Raw genomic sequence first — 22,923 nt, forward strand, 5'->3', positions numbered from 1 at the left:
TATATATATATATATATATATATATATATATATATATATATATATATATATATATATATATATAAAATATAGTTGATGATGATGTCATACTTATCTCTTGCACTGATTATCTAAAGGTGTGTGAGGTTTTAACCCAGATGTGAAAGTGTTCATGATCACTGTGATGGTCTTTGATGAACCCATGCTCAGCATACTGTCCACACACAGCTCATCCAACACCAGTGTTTCCCTCTTGAGTGGATTTCTTCTTTGTTTTTGGTACAGATCATTAAAGACAAATCATATATTTTTGGAGGAAGATGTTGTCTGTGTGTTTGTTACGTATGAGTTCCCTCCTGGGACTGCTTCTCTCTCTGTCTGCGCTTCTTCACAAAGGCCTGAGCCTCCCGCTCTCCTTTCCTGGACTCCAGTAACTTCAGAATGCTGTCCTCTGGAAAATGTCCAAAGAGAAACAAGTCAGGCACTTAGATTTGATTTTTGCTATTTGGATGATGCCAGTATCATTTGAAAGAGAAAATCCATCCATTCATGTTGCTTATTGCTTATGTTGGATCAAATAAAAAGACTCCATAACATTTTTTACTTAAAGTTTGAAAGTTTTCATGTAAATAAAATGTCTTAAAGGGGTAATTTGACTGGAGATTCAAATTGGGCAATGATTCTGCATCAAATTCAAAGATACTGACAAAAACTTGGCTAAGTACAAATTAGTGAGAGGATGAAATGCATCTGGTCTGTTTTCAATCTTAAAATGAAAAATGCAACTGCCTGGATGCCTGGAACCAACAGGTTTGTGATAATGTAATTAAACTGATTTTTTTTTTTTTTTTTAGATGAAGCACAACATCCAGTGTCATGTTAAGGCTCTTAATGCAGCAAACATTTTTTGTCAGCAACCGATAGGTCACAGAACAAGCTGTAAAAACAACACTAACATACAGCATTAACACATTACACCGCTGATCAGTGACCAATGTTGTCCTCGCACTCTATTGCGGGTGAGCAATACAAACTATAGTGAACAATAGAGTGGCTGGCTAACTAGCTGGCCACCTCCCTTTCCCAATGACAAATCATCTGGTGTTTCCCTGTAGGGTAAAGCAACTTAGAAGGGGTAAAGGGTTATAATGCCATTGACAGGCGGGCAACATTACACATTATTTCCTTGGAATATAATTATAGTTCTCTCTTGTTTTGAATATTTTTGGAATCATGTTAGCAAACAACTCAACAAAGTATATCACATAGATCCAGTTGTTTTTACACATTTTTTAAGTTGACCTATGATGCCTTTAAGAAAATGTTCCTTTGCCACATCACAACCCTGCTTCACTGGCCTAAACCTGCTGTCATACCATACCATTAGGTTTGGGATGCATCAGAGGCAGTCGGATCTGAGCAGGGATGGCGTCTGGCTGTGTGCTGAGTCCATCCCCTTCCTTTCCTCCAACTCCTGGTATGGCTTTGAGGGCCAAGAAGGCCTCACCTTCAAAATCATCTGTCCTCAAAGTGTCATGGTCCAGAACCGTCACAACCAGGCATGTCCCCTGAGTCTGGCACTGATCCAGGGACACCAGACTGTCATAGTGGAGACAGAGAGCCGAGGATGGAGATAAAGGAGGTCAGAAATATCTGGAAAGCAGTTGGCTTCCTCAATTCACTTGTGAAAGTGTAACCTGAGACACTACATAGAGTATTGAGGAGCACAGGACCGGCTACTTACAATTCAAAGGCTTCATCAAAAAGAGGGTTGAGATCACAGCTTTTGATCTGAGTGCAGCGAGGCTCTACCTCAGGAAAAATGTGGTAAGGCTCCAGGCACAGTTGCACAAACGGATCGCTCAAACCTGCCAAAAAACATCCAGGGTCTTCAGGAGAGGTCACACGGCAATTAGCAAAGTGCATTTTGAGTGAATTGCACTGGATGGGCTTACCATTAGAGTCCATTGGCAAGAGATTGACTGCATTTAACACCTCAACTCTGAGTCTGTGGTCTGATCTCCTGTAAGACGTGAGGAGGGTGACTGCGCCGTACTTCTCTCCGCTGTACACCTTCTATCACGGAACACAGAAACACATAGCGTTAGTTCACAGTAATCCGCAGGCCACTTCTTGCGGGCGGATGTCTCACCTGCTCCCATATTTTTCTTTCAAGAAACTTCTCCACAAGCTGCCGGCTGCTCAGAGAGTTGTGAGTCAGGTGAGCCTTCAGAGCCTGGACACAGGAGAGAAAGATTAAACATGCTGTCTTTTTCCATTTTGGTCTGTGGAAATGTGGATCTGAAAATAGATAAGACTCAATGAAATGGACCCACAACGTCTTCGGTTACTCACCTTGTACTCCTCCGAGTGGAGTGCACTCAGAGGGAGCCCGTTCCCCTCGGCGTGGAAGCACTGCTCCAGGCACTGAAATGAACACAGCAGGGAATAAAATGTGTGTCGAGGCAGGATGTTGTACACTGTACAGACTGTAAAGCTCCCTGGGAGTGTGAATTTGGGGCGAAACTATTTGACTATTTGACTTGACTGACTTGACCATGACGCTATGTCTATGAAAACATTTAATGAATAAATATAACATGTTACCGAGGCCCTATTCACAGCTAGTACTGACGTGCATCTTGGTCGATCCGATCACAGGTGGACAGCTCAAAGTACAGGTGTGAATTCCCCAGAGCGGTGTGGATGCATTGAGAACGGATCACTTTTGGAGGTGGAGCCCCAAAAGATCACATTCTACTTGGGATTTGATCACTCAAGATGCATGTTGAGTACCTACTGGCCACCTACTGTCTTTATGCTAAGTTAAGCTAAGCTACGGGGCCTTCTGGCCATAGCATCGTCTCAGAAACAAACAAAAGCTTTCTTTCGCCCTGGTAGTCAAGACAGCCGCATGGCTAAGGACTAACCTGCAGTGTATACAGCAGTCTCTGGCAGAACACCATGAGCCCTTCTTGCTGTGGATGCTGAGTGGCCACCTGGTAGAGGATCTTCACAGAGTTATTCCACAATGGAGTCAGGAGGCTGGGCGCGAGAAGGACAGGGACACAATTTCATGAGGTGATGCAGAGTGAATTATTAAATGACCTTTTTTTTTTTGTGAGGTGATAAGCGGGCCTCGTACCTGTTGAAGTTCTCTTGAACCAGGTTTTCGTTCATGTACTGCAGCTCTTGCTCCAGGTAGCGCATCAGAGGAGCCGCAGCCTAAAACAGAGCAGACGCCGGGATGCATAAGAGCCTGAGCAAACATAAAGGCCGTCAGTATTTGTGTTGAACTGGCGGTCACCTACATCCTCCGTGGACTTGGAGGGAATTCTCCGCCTGGTCGACATGCTTCTGACATGAGTCTCAATGTCTGTGTTCAACTGAAGGGGCCGAGGGCAGAGAGAGAGAGAGAGAGAGAGAGAGAGAGGTCGCGTTGAAGTTTGTTCTTTTCATGCCGCATAGCATCACTTTTTAGTTGCTGTTGCTGATAATCAAATGAGCGTCGCACCTTTTTCCCAAGAGTGTCTAAAGCGGAGCGAATCTCTCGGCCGAGCACACTCTGGGCTTGCTGGAGCTGTAAGGGCAGGGTGTTGTTGAACTGGCTCTCCCCGATCACATTTTGGGTGCGGTCGCGAAGCCCCGTCCAGTTCAGCTGCGTTGGAAGTCGGGTGAGCACTGACCGCAAGTGCTCCAAGTCGTTCACCACTACACACAGCTACAAGCAGGGGGAGTTTTAGATATCAGGGGAAGGGAAATCTTTAAGATCGGCATTTTGTAGCACTAGAAACATTGTGTTGTCAGGTCTTTTCCTCCTTGCCTGGGCTTCTTACCATGTTGATGGCGCTGCCGTGGTCGGAGTTCTCAGACAGCACTCGGACCCTCTCCTTCAGGATGTGACAGTAGTTCACCACAATCTTACACACATCCTGACAAACACAAAGAAGAGAAGGTTATGGTAGACCACAGCCGACAATGTGACCGGTATAACATCTGATTAGGACTATGACAGTGGCGCAACACTGCACCTCGGTGAGTTTGACCATCAGCATGAAGGCCTCCTCGGGGTCAGGCCAGGACAGCTGCTCCCACAGCTGGCAGATAGGCTGGACACATGCCACCAGGTCCACTGCTGACGAACTGTGTTTTATGGGCACAGCACCAGACTGCAGGGGCTGGAGCTAAGAGGGGAATTGAGAAGAAAAAACATCGTGAAAATCCTGCCGCTGGATGAAAACAATTATGTCTCCATTGAGCCTCCAAACACGAGTGTTACCTGGTCCACCTGCACAGCCCTCTCCACCCTGTCCTGAGTTGTGCTGAATGCCTGGTTCAGCCAGTAAGGCAGAGCCTCTCTGAAGCCCTCTTGAAAGTTTGTCAGCTCAAGTAATCCCCTGGAAGCAGTGAAAGAAGGAGGTTTAGCTGTATCTTGAGCAGCAATGTCTCCCAGAGGAACAGTTTCAACAATCATCTGAAAGTAACACTTGATGGTGGAAAAGTAGGCCTAATTATTGGACAGAAATTGAAAAGTGTCAGCGACATTTAGTTCCTTCCGCTCCCAAGTAGCCGACCTTTTCTGGAGGAAAGCCTTGTCTTTGTGGATGGCCTGTAAGCTCAGGTAAACAGGGAACAGGCTGTTGGCTAGAGTCCGCTCCATCTGGCCCTCAATCAGAGATAATGTTTCCCTAACTTCCTTTGCGAGCTGTGGAGGGGACAAGGGGAGAGGAATGGAGCTGAGATGTCATGAGAGAGATTCCAAAGATGTTTCTCGAGTAAAACTGCTGGTTGAGGGAACTTCCATTCGCCACTTACCAGGGAGTCGAACTTCTTATAGACGACAGTGAATACATCCACCTGCACAGCACTATAGTAATGATAAAACACATTAATGACTGCAGGAGTAAAAACCATTGCCTATGCAATACCGGGAGCATAAAACCAAAGAACCTGAATGGAACGCATCTGTGATCAACTTTTATTGGATACATCTGTTTACACGGGTCAAAAATGTCTACTGATGGAAGAAAAAAAGTCAACGCCTTCACCTCTGATTGTCCATCTCACCTGACAAATACCCTGTTCCAGACATCCTTGTTGTGTTTTATGTCTTCCTGCACCTCCCCGATCAACCTGGAGAGGGCGCCAACAATCTCTGGCAGCTCCTGCATGTCAGCATGGTGCGAGAAATGAACATGACTTCAGTGCTGTGACAGAAATGATCAAACCATTATCACTCTCACTTCCGAATACAAGGTGAAGGCCTCCATAACGTGCTTGTCTTTACCTTGGTCATTGGCTGATGCAAGCCCTTTTTGATGGTAAACCACTCCTGCGTGCCTGTCTGATGTACATGTCATGTTATAAGTAATTAAAGACGTATGGTAAATATGCTGTCGGTGATAATCTCTGATAATCTCCATCTATGATAGCTGACCTGTATGGCATCGTTGACCTCATCGTGCAACTCAACCTGAGCTGGGTTCAGTTTCTGAAATGCCTGAGTCTTGCAGATCTGGACCAGGATTCTGAAAAAAAAGCACATGCACATATTGCTTAAAAATGGATGTATCCATAAAGTACATCAGTAGTTAAATAAAAAGATATGAATATGTATACCGGAGCAGTGTGTGTAGTTTCGGAGTCGCGCTGGGAGTTGGGGGGAATATGTCTCTGTATTTGGCCACCAGACACAGTCCGTACTGCAGGAAACCATGAAGAGAGTCGCCAAGTTCCTGTTTCTGTTGACAGAGTGCAATACCTTTCTCAACACTCGTGTGTGCTCAGAAATTCACTTCTGATTTCTTTTTGATATTTCAGCGAAGGAACCGAGACAACGAGGCACGACAGAGCTTGTCACCGGTCGGCAGGAATTCCGATCCTTTACTATATCCCAGTGTAAAAAAACAAATTCATGCATCCAAATTTTTTTTTTTTTTTTTTTTTTTTTTACAATTTTAAGATGCAATATGTTAGAATTTGCAACCCGTCGAATTCATACTGCGGTCGAATACGGGGCCTGAATTCACCAGAGTAACAGCTGATGGCTGCTGTAGCTGCAGTTACCTCAGTCAGCCCTGCAACTAGCAGTCTTATTAGTGAACTCAGCTAGGACGAGCTGGGGCCAGCTGGTTAGCATGCTGACTTTATCAGATATAGCTGCAACAAAATACATAGAGGCCTTTAATGTGGTGTCATACCCCTTATTCTATAATGCTTCAAGCTAAAAGTTACATATTGCACCTTTAAGACTTGTATTGGTTTGAATTATTATTACTGAAACATACACTGAATTGTTTTTTTTATGTTATAGCTGCTCACAGGACTAACGTTTGCATGTATATTCTTCATCTGCAAAGTAACTAGTGATTATAGATGTCAAATACATGTAGAGGAGTTATAAAACACAACGTTTCTCTCTGAAATGTAAGATGAATTGATGCAATCCTCAATTAAAGTGCTTCGAATGTTACTTAAGTGTCACATGTGAGTAAATGTATATTGTTACTAGTTGGCACTTGTACCTGTTGGTATGGCAGAGCCTGCTGATGCCAGTGGTACTCTATACTAGTTAGCTGCTGGAACAGCACGGACGAGTCCACCTCTAAGCTCTGGTACAGCTTACTGTAGGCCACCCACTTCCTGTCGGGGAAACACACATCCACAGACACACTCAGAGGAGCACTGCATGCACCCATTGCAGTGTTGACATGGAGCTGGATGGTATGTTCGAAACCCACGTTAAGATATTCAGGGCAAAACAAAATATCCGACACTGATCTTTAATATGAATTTACGCTGGTGGTTTTATACGTTTGTTTATTGTCTATTTTGTGTTTTGCTGTGCTCTCATCTGCTCTATGCGTGCTGAACGTGAACACCGTGCTTACGCCAGGTCCTGGAGAAAAGGCGAGAGGTCGTTCTGCGTAGCGTAGAGCTCCAGTAGAGTCTGCGCCTCGCCACACAGTGCCCCTTTCCATGGAGCAGAACTCTGAGAGAGGCCACAAGAAGACGTGGGAGTTACGAAAAAAAAAAAGGGGGGGGGATAGTAAGAGATTCTAACACACAAGAACTAAGGGTGCGCTTGGTCTTCACCTGTTGCTTGGAGATGTAAGCCTGGACAAACTGCTGCAGAATCCCACAGTAGTTGATGTAAGCGCTGCGGCCGGCACTCAGCGTCCCGTCTCTCTGTCGGCCGCAAAACACAAATCAAGTGTTAAAGTTGCCATTTTTTTTAAAATTTCACATATCTTTACGTCCTGCCACACACATTTGTACAGCTGTATTGAATACTGGTGCTCAAAGTGGTCCTAAATTCCAGTTCCTGTTCCTGCACACCAGCATCAGATACCTCATCGGTGCACATTTCCTTATTTACTGGTTTGTTCACGCGCTTTCATGCATAAGTGTTACATAAGACATCAAGCCAACAAAGTGTAACCCGATGGTGCCCCGCACTTACCGATTTATGGATGAACTTGAGGTTCAGGTGGCACTGGCCGCGATCAGGATATGTCTCTGTTCGGGGCTCCAGATTGTACCAGTTGTCCTCAGTACAGTGGAGATCCTAAAGTGAGACGATACAGATGATTATTAAACTGGAGAGGGCGGTGACTGGTAGATAGGCAGACGTGAAAATCAGAACATTTACTTGCCTGTAGTTTTAGGACAACCTTTCCCAAAAAGTCGTCTGTCCCTTTTTCCTTTTTGGCCTCCTTGATCATCCTGAGCAAGCACAAGCAGAATGTTTCTCGTTTCCACCTGCTTTGTTTGGCTAGTCCATTGCGTGTGAATCACAAAGACAGTTTGATACCTTCTTAAACTATTAAAGTTGGTTTTGATCTCCTCGAGCTTCTGGGTGAGAGAAACCATTTCGTCCTTATCCCTGAAACAGAAATGAAATTTGTCGAGGTGAACGTGATGCAGGGGAGCAGGGCAGAGGCAGAAGCAGTGGAGCGCTGGATGTTTCCCTCACCACATCTCAAGGTGAAAGCTGGCGCCGACAATGTCCTCAAACTCCCTGAACCCAAAAAAAGTTGGAGAAAACGTTTAGCCCGGTGAAACTGACATGAATACCCATATTAGACACACATCAACTCACAGAACAAAGGTTTGGTTCCATATTGGGTTCAGAGTCTGCTTCTTTATGTCTGTTTGGTAGATTTTGTCATCTGACACAGCGTCCTTTACAACAGATTTACAGGGTTTGGCTCTGGACTGGCGTGTTCGACTCTCTTCCTCATCCACCAGTATGGTCAACAGACAGTATGGGTCACTAAAGCCTGTTCAAATTACACAAGAGATCCGTTGGAGACTCAAGACATAGAGTGCAGTGACATGTAACAACCATTTTTTTTTTTTTTTTGTAATGCAGAGACAGCAGGGATGACACTACAGGTAGGCACAACAAAAGACCACGCACAGTTTCTTAGAAGTAAAAGTGGAGGATTCAATTTCCACAGAACAGAAAGTCACTTGGGATGCAACACTTCAGTATGGAGGAACTCAGCGAGGGTTGGGAAACCCCTCCATTCTTAGATTGCATCCATAGAGTCACTTTCAAAATACCTCATTTTAAATATTTAGTCTGTAACCTTTCTGCGTTCAAATATCTGAGCACGACTAGACCTTAGATAAAACACAGAGAAATTTGTCAGTTGGTTCAAGGCAATGGGGCCTTTGGTTTGGTTGCCTGTCGCTTTAACTTCTGGGAGAGAGTCAGAGAGTGAGGAAGGAAGTGTTAAAGTGACTAAGCACAATTTGGTCTGGGGCTGATACGTTTGCAATTTGCTTTGCTGCTAGGCCCAGTTTGGGTAAAAAACTCACAGATTGGACAGTTTGGAATTCAGGTTGAACGATGGCGCCAGCAAAAATGAAGCCCGAGGAAAACACTAATGTCTGTACCAAAATTCAACGGCAATCCATTGAATGGGCGTTTGAGACATCTCATTGTGTACCAGAATGTAAATCTGTTGGTGGCGCAAGATGAAAAATCAGTGGGTCACCCATGTCTTGATATATTGTTGGGGAACCAAGAGTGTCTGCGCCAGATTTTGTGTAATTCTTTGTAAGCGCTGGATGAAAAATCACCACAATCATTAAGATGCATCCTTAGAAGACCGTGAACGAATACATCCAAAGTTCAAGGCAATCCATTCAATAGTTGTAGAGACACTTAACTCTAGAAGCGGCCACACCATAGAAGAATATCAACTGCACGGTCTGCTGAAGTAAAACTCACCACTGACGTCTTTTCCCAGGATTCCTTTGGCTTCCTTTACAGTGGCCATCAGGCAGTATACTGGGGACTGTAGGGGTCAGACAGTTATTTAGCTAATTTGGTACTCAGAAATCCACTAATTTCCAAGATCTTCCCTCCCATTACATGGCTTAGGCACAGCACGCAAATGACCTTTTCTATTGGTTGTAGTTAGTCCTTAGTTGATTTCTGCTGCTCTAGCTCTTTTTCAATTTTTTTTGTGCACCAATATTGTAGTAATGGCAATGGTCCAAAATCATGCAAAATTCCATGTTGCTGTACTGACTAGCGCACAATATTCTAGGGTCAGGAGCAACATGAACCTAAGTCTTCCATGAACCAAGGGAAAACACAACTGCTGATGACACCATTTCTGCCACTAACAAACAGTAAACCAAAAAGAAGGCGGCGGAAAGTAAGGTCCTCGGTATGAGTGCAATGAATAGACGTGAGGGGTCGAAAAAAGACACATTCATTGGAACAAACATGCTGACTTCCTTTTCTCACCTCTGTGCTCTGTACTCTCTCCATCAGGCTGTTGTGCTCCGACTCTGTCATAGTGAAAGCCTGGTAGATAGGACAGACAGAGTGAAAGAAAAAAACATACGCTCTGTAATCAGCCATCACACCAACGCCATAACGCATATGTGTTATGTGTGAAGCTGAGGGTTTTTTTTTTTGTTTTTTTTTTACCTCCTTTATATACTGCTGAAGCTGTTTATTTGTGAAGACCTCAGTTGAGGACGGGTTACCCATCTTGTGAGTGATGGTGTACAACAGCTCCTTATACAGAGGCTTCAGCTTCAAACAGAGATAATGTGAGTGAGAGTTTGGTTGGAGAAAACACATTTCATGCTATATTCAACGTATGAATGAGGATACCTCCAGCTCCTTGTGTCGTCGAGCTTTCTCCTCAGGGTTTTCATCTTCCTTAAAATCCTAAAGGAGAAGAGTAATACTTTTTGTCCATGATTCTGTCAGATTCATGAGCTAAATTAAGTTATCTGTGTTATCTCATCACCTACCCGTCTTTCACGCAGTTTCCTTGTTAACCCCAGTTTGCGTACATGGCCGGGGGACAACTGCCAGAAGAAAGACAGAAAAAGCCCAAAAGCCAAAACAGATACTTAAAGGAAGGACCATACTGTCTTTCAAACCACCCTGAATGAATGTGTCGTTCCTGTTTTGTAAACAGCCATTTGTTTCTATACAATACACAATTTTGCTCAAAAACTCTTGAAACTTGTTTAACTTGTGCAGTCCATTATAGTGAAAGTTAAAGGTCCACTGCAGCAGTTAGCATTGCATGCATTAGTTAGAACTGGTTACCTTGCGAGACATCTGGATTTGTGAGATCACATGATCTCTCAAATCCATCTTCGAGAGATATCCTGTACACAAACCATTTTACATAGAAACATATCCCAAAAGTGGCTCTTAAATTTCCCAATATGTAATTCAATGGTGTCCTTTGGTTGAACCTTAAACGTCCATGTCTTAACATGCTGATATAACCCATGACACACCAACATCCCCCCCAAAAACAACAAAATCAATAGAGACCTGCTGTTCATTGTACCCGATTACATAACTCAGATACATTCTTCAGGCATTTTTTTAGGCTTCATTCAAAGTGAATCATGCAAAAATGCCAGTCCTCCCATTCATTTTCAGTGTGGGTAGTGAGTTTAGCAGACGTTGCTGAAAAACACACTGCAGTGGTGAAAGGCTGAAACAGATCAACTTTTGTAGAAGCGCAACCATGTTGCGGTGGCCAAGCACTTTAGGCTGCATTCAGACCAGCTGGTCTGGTTGTTTAAAGGTGCACTTTTACATCTTCAGTTGTTGTCGGTGATTGTCATGCCTAAACAAGGTTAAAGTCACACTGTCTTGATTTCCATGACCAAATAAAGGAAATTAAATGAACTGAACTTAAAGCAAAACACAGTTTGATACTGTTTTACAGACCCTGCCACCTCTCTAGCCTCAAACGGTGATCTCTTGACATTATTTTCTTCTGATAATGACTAGTCAGTCATGGAAAAAGTATATGTATTTCAGGGTTTGTATTTCTACCCCGTTAATATTGTAAATACAACATTTCTGACTTTTAATTTCTTTCCCAAAACTACATAGAGCCCCTTTGAGCAGTTTACATCAAAATTACAAAACAAAATGCTGGTATTAAATGAAGACATTTATTTCAAAACAAATAATTAACCTATTGGATTTCGCATCAGCCTCCTCTGTACAGTGTTTATTGCACTAGTGCAAATGTTAGAATGCTGAACTAACATGGGGAACATGCTTACACCTGCTGAACATAAGCATGCCATTGTTAGCGTGTTAGCATGCAAAGTGCAGCCTCACTAAGCTGCTTCTGTAGAATGTTGTCTTTTTGTTGAGTTTCATGTAATGCAAATATAAAACAAACCTTCTATAATTAATAAGCCCACAGAGCAAACTATACTTTGAAATGCAAGGTTAGAGCTGATGTGTTTTACCTGTCTGAGCCGTGTTAAGCCATGCTCCTGCAAAACAAATGATAAAGGTGTTTGTGTTGAAATACAGCAAATAATTAAGAAAGTTAAATCAGACCAAACAAGCAGGAGTTAAAGGTTGACCTCAACTCACCATCAGCTCATTCAGTGTGCAAAGAGACCTTGAAATACCTTCATTTGCAATAACGAAAAACATCACTAGGCTCATCATGTTTTTTTCAATTCCTGATAAGACCTGCCTCTGTTAGGGACTTCCTCTATTGCTGATAATGAGGAGGATTAAAGGCAACAACCCACTCAGTATTCAAACCAAGGAAAAACACTTGAAAGGGAATGACTAGCAACCAAACCCAAAAATGAATATGCAAATACACCTGTACGCAACCACGTGGCACACTTTACTATTTTCATCGTGTTTGCATGTAGTAGCAATATTGTACGTTTCCTGTGTGCTGAAAACAGAGTCTTATCCGAATGTGATGCTTGCCAACAATTGCAACATACACAGAAGCACGTTGTGTGACTGCGTTCCGGAACAAATATGCGTCATTTCTCATCACCTGACCTAAAGTATACATCTAAAAGCATTATGATTCATAGTCATGGTGTCTTCAAATAGCCATTTGGACAACATGACTCAGTGTTCTGGTGCAATTTTTAACACCGTTGTAACTCATCTGAGAAGTCTAGGTTTGGGGCACAGCCTAAAAGCTTGAAAATGTGCACAGAAATGGTCAAAACAATTAGATTTTCATACATTTGACAGCAGCAATTGTTTGGCCATCATCAGGGCGCTTCACTTTATAAACAAGATGGTTTGTAGTTGGCAGCAAGCCAGAATGAAACAATATTTAGTCTACCTCATATATGTCAATATATAGTTGTAGTCCATACCTGTCCAGGTGTTTGAAGCAGCTTGTCTCCGGTGCTGGTGGGCTCACTTTGACTTGACATAATGATGCAAATATCTGAAAACTGTCTGGTAAGACGGTGTGCGCTGTGTGTGTAATACAAGGAAGCTGTGTGTGCGATGTGTTTCGAAGAAGCATCACACAGCAGCCGGAAGTCATCACTTCCTGTACAAGGTGGCAGCACCAATAACTGTGACTTATGACTTTTTTTCTTTTTTCATCCAGTGCATACATTTTGTCTGAATGCAAAACAACAGACCTCCCTCTGTTGTATTCGGTTGAGCAAACAAAACTGTGCACACGCCGAAGAGCGGCTGAATGAGGTACTGAAACTGCGTGTAACATGAGACAGTCCACCTGTGGTTTGTGTTAGCCCCATTCAAAAATGATATTTACTCCAGTATACTTTTCTGGTCACTGCACTGAGGGTTAATGTCTGTCAGTACTTCATGTATTTACAGTTGTGTATCTACACTGTAACATACTATATCATCGTGCGTTTAAAATGTTTTGGGGGTAAACCTTTGGCCACAGAGAAAGTATTAGACGGTATATATCAAACATGAGAATTCTAAAGTCAAATCTAAAGTCTACAATTAGAAATAGCCAGGCAAAGCCCTTACTACAATTATTTAACATTTCAATTTGTTGTAGTCTATCTTCAGTAGATTTTTGGTTTTACATGTAAAAAAAGGTTTGAATGCAAATGGTTTGTATACACTGTCATATCTTTATGTTTTGGAATATTGTTTTTTGAATACGTGCTTGTGTTAGAGTTGATTCTGTTAAGCTAGTTTAGCTGGCCAGCTAGTTTGGTGCAGTGTGGGTGTAATATTAAGGTAAGACTATAAACCATACATATATGCTGTAAATAGAAAGAGTAGGTGCACAACTAACATTGTTTTTCGTTACCCATTCTTCTGTTGATTATTTACTTGATTAACTGCTTCATTGCGTTGCCTATAAAACGTTACACAATTTCCTGAATCCCAAGACAACGTATGCAAACCGCTCCTTTTGACTTCTCAGGCCAAAACTCTACTACAGCTGAGGCTACAACCATAAGAGAAGAAAACCAGCACATATTTACCTACTTTTGAGACTGAAGAATAATGGAGGTTTTAGAATTTTGATCTGAAGAAAATGTGTGAAAAGAATAACTGGATTATCTAAATAGTTGCAGATGAATCGTGATCGGTGAGTTGGTTAATTAGTTTCAAGTAAAAAAATATCATCAACAACTGGTAAATGTATAAGTTAGTCACTTAAACTTTAGTTAATAGGGATTTGACTGTTGGCAAACGATGGAATGCTTTATAAACCCTTTTTTTAAGCAATATAAGGCTTATAAACATCAGCTGCAGCTTGCAAATGTCCATCCAAATAATGTTTATAGATGATCTACCCAGTATTCATTAACCATTTATAAAGTATTATTAAAAGTATTTGTAATTTTACAATGCGCAATTGCTCAACGAATGGCAAATAAAGTATGTCATTGTTAACAGTGACTTAAAGAGAAGTCATTATTTATTTATGAATGATGGCTATTATAAGTGTTATCTAGAATTTAGATAAGCGGAGAAATGATCAGTGCAGCAAGTCTAAGGCCCAGCAATAATGTCCTTGCCTAAATGGCCTCCTCTGCATATGAATTGCAGACTTGGGCAGGACTGATAATAAAACCATGTCCTGTGTATTATACATAGAAGTGAACAGCTGCTATACGTGACCCGGCAATGTGATCCAAATACAACATTTACACAACCTACTATATGTTTTTCTTTTTTTCTTTTTCTTTTTTTTCTTATTCAGTCTGTCCTACACTGTGGTTGAAAATGGTGTGTGTGTGTGTGTGTGTGTGTGTGTGTGTGTGTGTGTGTGTGTCAGAGAGACAAAGAGAGGGCCAAACAGACAAAGACCTCCACTATTGTTTGCCAACCAACACCATGGATTTGCATCTTGTTGCATCTTTCACAAGCATGCGGGTACTTTTGCAACCTCCTTTCCTTGACTCAGTCTGAGAAGCGCTGTGCCTTACTGTAAAAGGCACAGGCCTTATACTGGATACGCACAAATGATCACAGATCAGGAAACAACTGTTATGAGCCTTGCCCATTCCACATGACATAGCAAGTGCAATGAATAGTTCTATTTAATTTCTGATTCACCCTAACATAAAAATTGTCAAGCGTATACTCTATTACAAGAAATATAAATCTAATTAAGAACAAGACATTTAACGCAATGTAATGTGTGTAAATCCATGTTCAGTAGATAATATATACAATTGCATATATACAGAAGCATGTACAGATTACAAGGATACATGCTGTGTAATAGACTAAAAGTGTTTACATGTCTTTAAAGTTGATATAGTAAGCCTACACTTTTGCTCTCTTTTCTTCAGTTTGGTTGCCAGAATGTAGAGCACATATTAACAGCCAACGTACTTTAAGTGCAAACACATTATTCCAGGGATTCCTGGAAACAAACAAACAAACAAACAAACAAACAAAAAACCTGTATAAATCATGCCCATTTACTGCCTTTACAAAAAAAACAAAAAAACAAAAAAAAAAACAGTGGTAATAATAGTGGTAATAGCACAAAAGTATGTTATTATTGTTATGAAGAAGAAGAAGAAGAAGAAGAAGAAGAAGAAGAAGAAGAAGAAGAAGAAGAGATAACAATTGTGCAATGAAAACAAACTCCATATTTGTGTATATATAAGTAAATAAAGATGGAAAATAGAATTTTACATGGACTTATTAGGCACGTTTGCTTTGATATGCAGCACAGTCTCCCTTTTCCCTTAAAACACATACCGTTTTTTTAAAAGGTGCGTGACGTCGCGTTGTGGGCGTTTCCCACGTATGGCGGAAGGGCAGGTGCAACCGCAAACTCAGCAGCATTATCACAACAACCGTTGCCATCGTAGAGTGAAAGGCCACCGAGGCTGCAGCTAGGCCTGAAGATACGTTGTCTGGTAGAGGAACGCAACCTTTAAGACAATCTTGTTGTTGTCGAGGAGTCTGGAGACCCGTCGACATGACTCTGAACCAGAACAACTCTGAGTCCGGCGGAGTCATCATCAACAACAGTGAAAGGTAACTGACGGTAGCGGGTGCAGCGAGCTAGCTAGCAGGTACCGTTAACCGAGCACGTTTAACACTCTCCGCTGAGACCGTCATTAGAAACACATTTACAAGTAAAGACAAAAAAAAAAAAAAAGTGTGCTCTGCGTGCCATGAAAAGGAGCAAATTTGACATGTCTGACATCTAACAAAGGATGACATCTAACAGACGCGAACTTAATTCAAATGATAACTTTTAGCCCCTGTTAGCTTCTTTTTGTCATATAACGTAACATGAATAATCTAAAATATGGTGGCGATAGCTAGCACTTTGATTCAGCGGCGTGCTTTGTGGTATATCACATATCAGACTGAATGAAGAGTGGCTCCTGTTAGTGCCAAACGACAACAAATAGACACGTAAATGCCAAATAGCAGTTTACGCTAACGTTACATGAATCGTTACAACGCTATGTATCTTAATAGAATATTCGCGTGGCATTTACGGAACCGGGTTTCGGACTCGAAGCCCAAACATGGCCTTCAACCTGTTATATCATCACTGCAGTCAACCGTATCAGGCTACACATGATTACATAAATATTTACTAGTTTTATATTAGGACAAACATATCGAGGTTAAGGAGTTTAATCGTACTTTAACAACAACATAGGAGATATCGCTGTTGCATTGCTCGTTGCCTTTGCCATCAGTACTCTGGCTTGCTCTGTTATAAATGGTTTGTTTTGTGTTGTCACATCCGGACCAAGTCACCAGAGTTTAAATGATCTAACATCAGTGGCAGGTACTTCTAGAACATGCTGGTGCGTAATGATAAACCCCATTACAGCTCACCCATAACCAGTAGTAAGCCCCGTCACTAGATGGCATGCAGGAGGTAAGCCTAATCCTTTTACTATAGTACTATTTACAACAACAGGCTAGCACCTGATGAGCTATGTTTAGTAAAAGTAAAGTTGTGCAACACCAAATGACCTTATTTTTAAACTAAGTCAAAGGTAATGAAAGTGTTTGAGTCATATTGTTTGTCCATAAAAATAACCTATGTGAATAATGTCAGTTTCTAATAATATGATGTGATCGATATGTCATAGAAAAACTGGATTATCTGTCATCAGTGTGTTATGTCCTGTGATTAATGGTTGTGTTTTTGTCTATATTTCTGTCTCCAGTGTGTTGATGAACTATGACAACGTAGAGCTGGTTTTCTGTGATGCGGACAGTCTGCCCGAAGCCTTCAGAAAGAGCAAGAAGGGCAGCATCTACCTAACTCCATACAGGGTGAGAGAGACAAGACGCAGATGTCTTATTTGTTATTCAGCAACAACCTCAAGCTTACTTAATGCTGCCACAGCAAACACAAAACAAACACCAGAACTGTGATACAATTTAAGCTGTCTGCTTGCCTTCTAAGTTGGTAAGGAAGACATTTGACTGCCTGTTGAATTAATGTGTTAGTTGCCATTGTTTTCTTCCAGGTGATCTTCCTGGCAAAAGGGCGGGATGCACTGCAGTCCTTCATGATGCCCTTTTACCTAATAAAAGGCTGTGAGATCAAACAACCTGTATTGGGTGCCAATTACATCAAGGGCACTGTCACTGCAGAGCCTGGAGGTAGGTGTACTGGTGTACAGTAATGGTAAAAAGCATACCTACACTTATATAAAATTAAACAATCAATTTGGTCGATTAGAGAGAGTTGTGTGAATCAAATTTGCTTTGTAGCATAGCCTTTCTTCTGAGTGATTCTGATTGATGACTTCTGATGACTTGTCTGGGCCCATTTAAAGAGGGCTTGTTTGAAAAGGGCTTGTCAGGAAAGTTAGTTGGAGCCATTTCAAAGCAGTTACAATCAACTTTGCAAACACATATTTGTAAGTTTAAATTGCAGGAAAGAAGCCTTCACTCATGATGCGGCTTGATGGAAGCTTGTCGCTGATCACACAGACAGAGAAAAAACCTTCTGGAAGAAAACTCTGTTCAGATAAAACAAGAACTTAGTTGCGGCCAAACCAAAATGACCAGCAATATGTTTGAAAGGGAGAAGATGAGGCCTTTAATACTGTCAAGCATGGAAGTTGTAGTATTGTGCTGTGGGGCTGTTCTGCTGCCAGTGGATCTGGGGCTCTAAAGAAAGTAAATGGAATACTGAAGAAGGTGGATTATGTCCAAGTTCTTCAGGACAGTCTAAAGTCATCATTGAGAAGATGATGACTTTAGTGTTATAAAGAATCCAAATGACTAGAGGTTAAGATATTGCACTGCAGTATGATGTAAAAGTGAAAGCTGGCCATAACCATAGTCCTTGAGTAAATGTCATGATGTGACTGGTATTAAAAGTACTCAAGTATCAAAAATAATAAGCTAACAATAAGTGCACAAAACTTAAGAATATTTACTTTTACTAAAGTAGTACAAGCAAAGGTAAATTATACCTGTATTTACATGTATTTACATACTGTATACTGGGGTCATCTAATTACCAGCCTGGCTCATAATTGGATTATTACTATCAGATAATCAGCATTTTTCAATCTTTTTTGATTGCTTATAAATGACGTTGATTCTAAAATGTGTTGCTTTGGCTCTGATGCAGTATGCAATCTACAAAGTAACTTAAGTTATCAAATATATGTAGTGGAGTAAAAATTGCAACGTTTGCCCCCTAAATATAGTACAAGTGTATAGTAGCAGAAAATGTAAAGTATAAGTACCTCAAAATTGTATTGTACTTGATTAAATCTACTTAGTTTCATTCCATTACTGTACTTAGGTTATATGTCATACATGCCAGCCCAGTGTTCTTTGTCAGTAAATTTCTTCAACACTTGGTAACTACATGGATTCCTCCTTGTGTTTCTTCTGTAACAGGTGGCTGGGAGGGTAGTGCTACATTTAAGATTGTCTTTGCTGCTGGAGGAGCTATAGAGTTTGGCCAGTACATGCTGCAGGTCGCAGCTCAGGGTATGTGTTACAGATCAGCACTAGCAGTATCATAAAATTCTTGTTATAGCTTTGATGCTTTGTCTCTACTATTTCTTAATCTTTTATATCTTGCAGCATCCAGAGGTCAGCCTGTGACCCCTGGGTTTGGTGGCTGTCCTTACATGGCGAACGGGGCGTACGCTTACCCTCCTCCCCCTGCTAACGGCATGTACCCTGCTGGACCTCCACCAGGCTATTCATACCCCAACCCACCTCCACAAGGTAGGGGCTGTAATAATTGCCATAACTATCAGTATCACCTTGATTCGCACACGTCAGACAACACCTGTTATGAGCTTTCTAAGCATTACATCGCATACCTACTTTGCCACAAAAAACATTCATGATGTTTTCATGGTGCTCTAAAAATGTGACCAGTTCTTCTGGGTCAAAAATATACATACAGCAAATTAAATGACAAATTTAGTTGATTATAGAAAGACTATATTATAAAGATTGATTATATTTTCTTGGCTCACTTAGATATGGCTTGCGTGATACATTCATTAGACTTGGCCACAAACACTAGAATGGGAAAGAAGGTAAGCATTGATTGATTGCATTATTGATGTGAACAAGTCAGGAAAGTCACTTCCAGCCATTTCAAAGCAGTTGTGGGTCCCACGATCAACTGTCCAAACAACTGTTTGAAGTGCAAACTATCACCTGCAGCTAAGTGGAAAATGGTCAGTCGTCAAAAATGTCAGAAAACCACCAAAAGAGAAGTTCACAATGAGGTAGAACCTGCTGGGAGACAGGTGTCAGTATTCAGAGTCAAGCTTGTTTAACATCGCAATGGGCTGAGAGGCTGCCATGCAGGAAAGAAGCCCTTGCTGCGGACTCTGTACCATAAAGCTTGACAGAAGTCTGCTGTGGATCCCCTGGACATGCAAAAAACTATCTGGAGGAAAACTTTGTGGTCATATGAAACAAACAAAACATGCTAGGAAGCTAACAAATTCAGTTGAACTTCACTGATTCTGTCACGAGGAATGGTTATAAATTCAGCCAGAGGACTAGCAGAAGCTTGTGGATGACTATCAGAAGCACCTAATTGAGGTGAAAATGACCAAGGGACATGAGTATGTATGTTGTTCCAGCAGATTTTGTCACTTCTTCAAAAGATCTGTTATAAAGTCATTATGGAAACAAACTTCATGAATGTATTTTTTTGTGACAAAGAAGTATGTGTTCCACTCATTCCATCACAGGAAAATGAGAGATGTTGACTTTCGACCATGATTTTAATATTGTTCTGTTTACATGTCCTTAAAGTTAATATAATAAACCTACACCCTGCCTCTCTTTTCCAGTTTGGTTTTGTTGGTAGGAGCTTCATATTATTGCCATAGTTATTATTATTACTTTGATTTCCTGATGCAAAGCTCTTTTGAATCCAGAGAACATGTTCACTGCAGCAGGTCTGATCCACAACTCTGTGGTGTGGCTATTTCAGGTGGATTCTACCCCAACCCCCCAGCATTTGATGCCTCTGCGGCCTACATACCTCCACCTCCTTATTCTGCTCCGCTGGGCCAACAGCCCCCACATGACCCAGACCTCCCCTCCTCAGCAGCAGGTCAGTCTCTCCAGCCCTTTTCACACAGTCACTGCATTATCTCCGCATTGGAGGTTCACCAATTCTCCGCTGTTGTTTGTTCACTCAGAACCAAGCAGCTCCGATGTAAAGCAGCACCAGTGTGTAATTCACACAGCAAGTTGGCGCTGCGGATCCAAAAGTGGCATCTGTGTGTTTTTTTTAAATTTTTCAGTGCGTTTCCCCCGGTGTCTAACTGATAATCTAAACATGTACTCGTACTGTTATAATGTGTAGTGACTGAGTCAGACACTGCCCTGCCATGCATCCTGGAAAGTGACAAAGTTATGTTATTGACTCTTGATTATATAATTACATCAGCATCAGCATCAGTAAACAGGACCCTGTCTGACTCTCTCATTTGTGGGGATGGACGCTGTTTTCTGGGGGAAAATTCACGGGAGATCTGACCATCATGGCGACATAACTACAATAGTGGAAGGAGACAAAAAAAATGAATCTCAAAACGCTTCACTCAGCATAGTAATAGTTAAATGAGCTGATGCCACAGAATAATGCTGTTTTAATTCTGCCTACATGTCTCCCCCTCCTCATTACACCACCTGTTGTACCTCAGGTTTGATTAGCTTTGTTTATCTTGTGTATATCCCACGCAATAATGGTACAATCATGTTAAATTAACATCCTCTCCCCTCCCTTCTCTCACTCTCATCTCTTTCTCTCATAATCTCTTTCCCAGCGGAGGCAAAAGCAGCTGAAGCAGCAGCGAGCGCCAGCTGTGCTACCCTGCCTCCTACACATGTGTACCTACCACAGGTAAGTGCTGTTCAGTTACCCTGTTGTTGATCTAGCAATTTACTCGACATTGTGTTTGATACTTTATTTTTTATTATTACAAGTATGAGCTCATCTGTGTCACTCACCTCCAGTGCAGTAGAGTGACCACTTGTGCCCTTTATGGTGTTATAAAAGCACTCAGTTGTTTATTCATTTCATTGAACACCTGACTGTTATTCTTATTCTTTCCATTGCTTCTATCAGCTATAAAGATAGCAAAGAGAGTTCTTTCCATCCCAAGATTTTCGGAGTATTAACTTGCGTGTCATTTAAAGGTATTTACCGATTTTGAGCTGAAACAAATAGTTGAGTAATGATTTGTTTTAGGCTGGATCACTTAAACTTGAGCTCTGTAACTAGTTACTAGCCTGCACTGGCGCCTGTCATAACTAAACATGCCACCGATACTGAGGATGGACCATCGTACAGTACTGCCGTCTGATAACCTAACTCTCCTCTCTCCATAGGACAAGCCTCCTCCATACTCTCCTCCAGAGGACAAGAAGAACCAGTAGACCATCTCATTTCACCGTCATTCCTCACTGTCTCCTGTAATCTCCATCCTACTGGATCACCTCTTTTCTCATTCCATTAGCCAGACTTCAGGAAGACCAAAGTTTTCCTTTATAACATAATGTCCTTTTTTTCATCTTCCTAGTCCCCTACTATCTCAGTCTTTTTGGTTTCTTTTTTGCCCATTCCATCGCTTTCCTGCCTCAGCCTTTACTTTTTACATTCCTTTTACTGATTAATGTATTGTAATCAGCTTCATTCTCTCCAGAATTACCTTTACCTGGTGGAAACTAGAAGTATCGGTTGCTAGAGGAACAAGAAGATTATTCTGGCCAAGGATTTGGGGGCTATTTTCAATGTAGTTGATATCAACTTTATAACCTGATGAGCTATTTTAGCATTTGTTGCCTTGTAGGTGTCCCCCACCACTCTAAACTTATTCAATTTCAGTTTTTTTTGCTATACCTGTCTATTAAGCAAGACTGAATCAGATAATGTTAATTACTTTGCTAATCCCTTCAGAGACAAGCTGAATCCAGTGTTTTATTTTTCTATTATTTGTGTGTACAGGCTTTTAATATGTAGACTTGAAAATATTTTCTCAAGAACACTAACCTAGAGAAAAACTAGCTTTTGTAAAAGAGAGCATATTGCAGGGTGGTCCGCTCTGCTTTGACATGTTTTGGCGGATGAGAGGAGCACAAAGATTATAGCCCCAGCGGTGAATCCCTGATCCTGGATTAGAGCAGAAAGCGAGGGCCACCAGGGCCTGGGGGGGGCGGGCCTACTGCCAGGAGGGATTATCTTCATGATGTAAAAGAGCAGAGCAGTCACCAAATGATGTCACTTCCTGTTTGGTCATGCCTCTGAACATTTGAGAACACCCATGGTCCGACTCACCGCCAGCTCGCGTCACCTTACATTCTTCTAACAAATAATTTAAACATTAACAAGACTGTCAGAGGATGTTCTCACTGTTTCTACTCTGTGTGGTTGTGATCTTAAAGCTCCGGTTTGAGATCAGTCTGTAGATCTGATCCAACATCAGTATCTGAGCCTCTACTCTTCCTTCCTCTATGGTCACTAATCTATATACTGTATCTGTTGCACATCTGTGGCTGATTCTTTGCACTTTCAGAATGCTATGCATCAGGCTCCTCTTTGCTCTGTCATGGCTCTGTGTATAATAATAATTATTATAATAATGATAATAAAGCTCTGTATTTATTTCAAACCAATTTATTGAATAATTAATGTAAAATGGCTCAAGTAAGAAAAACAA

At 41.5% G+C, this 22,923-nt stretch overlaps 2 protein-coding genes across 3 annotated transcripts; one reads left to right on the plus strand and one right to left on the minus strand.

The window, feature by feature from the left end:
- Window positions 1-37: 37 nt before the first annotated feature.
- On the minus strand, window positions 38-15,618 carry unc13d (unc-13 homolog D (C. elegans)). 2 transcript variants are annotated; one of them, XM_037082472.1, is made up of 34 exons: window positions 15,479-15,618; window positions 11,743-11,769; window positions 10,264-10,320; window positions 10,121-10,177; window positions 9,932-10,039; window positions 9,746-9,805; window positions 9,221-9,287; window positions 8,081-8,261; window positions 7,955-7,999; window positions 7,793-7,864; window positions 7,635-7,704; window positions 7,442-7,546; window positions 7,075-7,167; window positions 6,870-6,970; window positions 6,504-6,621; window positions 5,599-5,720; window positions 5,417-5,507; window positions 5,267-5,323; window positions 5,047-5,144; window positions 4,795-4,846; window positions 4,554-4,684; window positions 4,259-4,376; window positions 4,011-4,163; window positions 3,816-3,911; window positions 3,494-3,700; window positions 3,291-3,365; window positions 3,125-3,204; window positions 2,910-3,024; window positions 2,335-2,406; window positions 2,132-2,215; window positions 1,935-2,055; window positions 1,724-1,847; window positions 1,361-1,578; window positions 38-430 (listed from the first exon to the last, which is right to left on the minus strand). In XM_037082472.1, the coding sequence occupies exons 1-34, from the start codon at window positions 15,584-15,586 to the stop codon at window positions 318-320; spliced, it is 3,396 nt and encodes a 1,131-aa protein (XP_036938367.1). In that variant the 5' UTR covers window positions 15,587-15,618; the 3' UTR covers window positions 38-317. The 2 variants fall into 2 exon arrangements, with proteins under 2 accessions (XP_036938367.1, XP_036938368.1); XM_037082473.1 differs by lacking the exon at window positions 15,479-15,618 and adding an exon at window positions 12,634-12,766.
- Window positions 15,553-22,879, plus strand: wbp2 (WW domain binding protein 2). Its single transcript, XM_037082506.1, has 8 exons — window positions 15,553-15,760; window positions 16,921-17,029; window positions 17,227-17,362; window positions 18,620-18,712; window positions 18,809-18,955; window positions 20,190-20,312; window positions 21,031-21,107; window positions 21,596-22,879. Exons 1-8 carry the CDS (start codon window positions 15,702-15,704, stop codon window positions 21,641-21,643), a joined length of 792 nt encoding a protein of 263 aa, XP_036938401.1. The 5' UTR covers window positions 15,553-15,701; the 3' UTR covers window positions 21,644-22,879.
- Window positions 22,880-22,923: the final 44 nt, after the last annotated feature.

The sequence above is a fragment of the Acanthopagrus latus genome, chromosome 20 (assembly GCF_904848185.1).
Source record: "Acanthopagrus latus isolate v.2019 chromosome 20, fAcaLat1.1, whole genome shotgun sequence".
NCBI lineage: Eukaryota > Metazoa > Chordata > Actinopteri > Spariformes > Sparidae > Acanthopagrus > Acanthopagrus latus.

Bases quoted from the DNA above. Each gene is read 5' to 3' on its own strand.
- unc13d (XM_037082472.1), bottom strand. From the start codon at position 15,586: ATGGCAACGGTTGTTGTGATAATGCTGCTGAGTTTGCGGTTGCACCTG. The intron at 7,865-7,954 runs GTGAGGGAAACA...TTTCTGTTTCAG, and splicing joins AGCTTTCACCTTGAGATGTG to GGATAAGGACGAAATGGTTT. The intron at 2,216-2,334 runs GTGAGTAACCGA...TCCTGTGTCCAG, and splicing joins TCCACTCGGAGGAGTACAAG to GCTCTGAAGGCTCACCTGAC.
- wbp2 (XM_037082506.1), top strand. From the start codon at position 15,702: ATGACTCTGAACCAGAACAACTCTGAGTCCGGCGGAGTCATCATCAAC. The intron at 17,363-18,619 runs GTAGGTGTACTG...CTTCTGTAACAG, and splicing joins TGTCACTGCAGAGCCTGGAG to GTGGCTGGGAGGGTAGTGCT. The intron at 18,956-20,189 runs GTAGGGGCTGTA...TGGCTATTTCAG, and splicing joins CCCCAACCCACCTCCACAAG to GTGGATTCTACCCCAACCCC.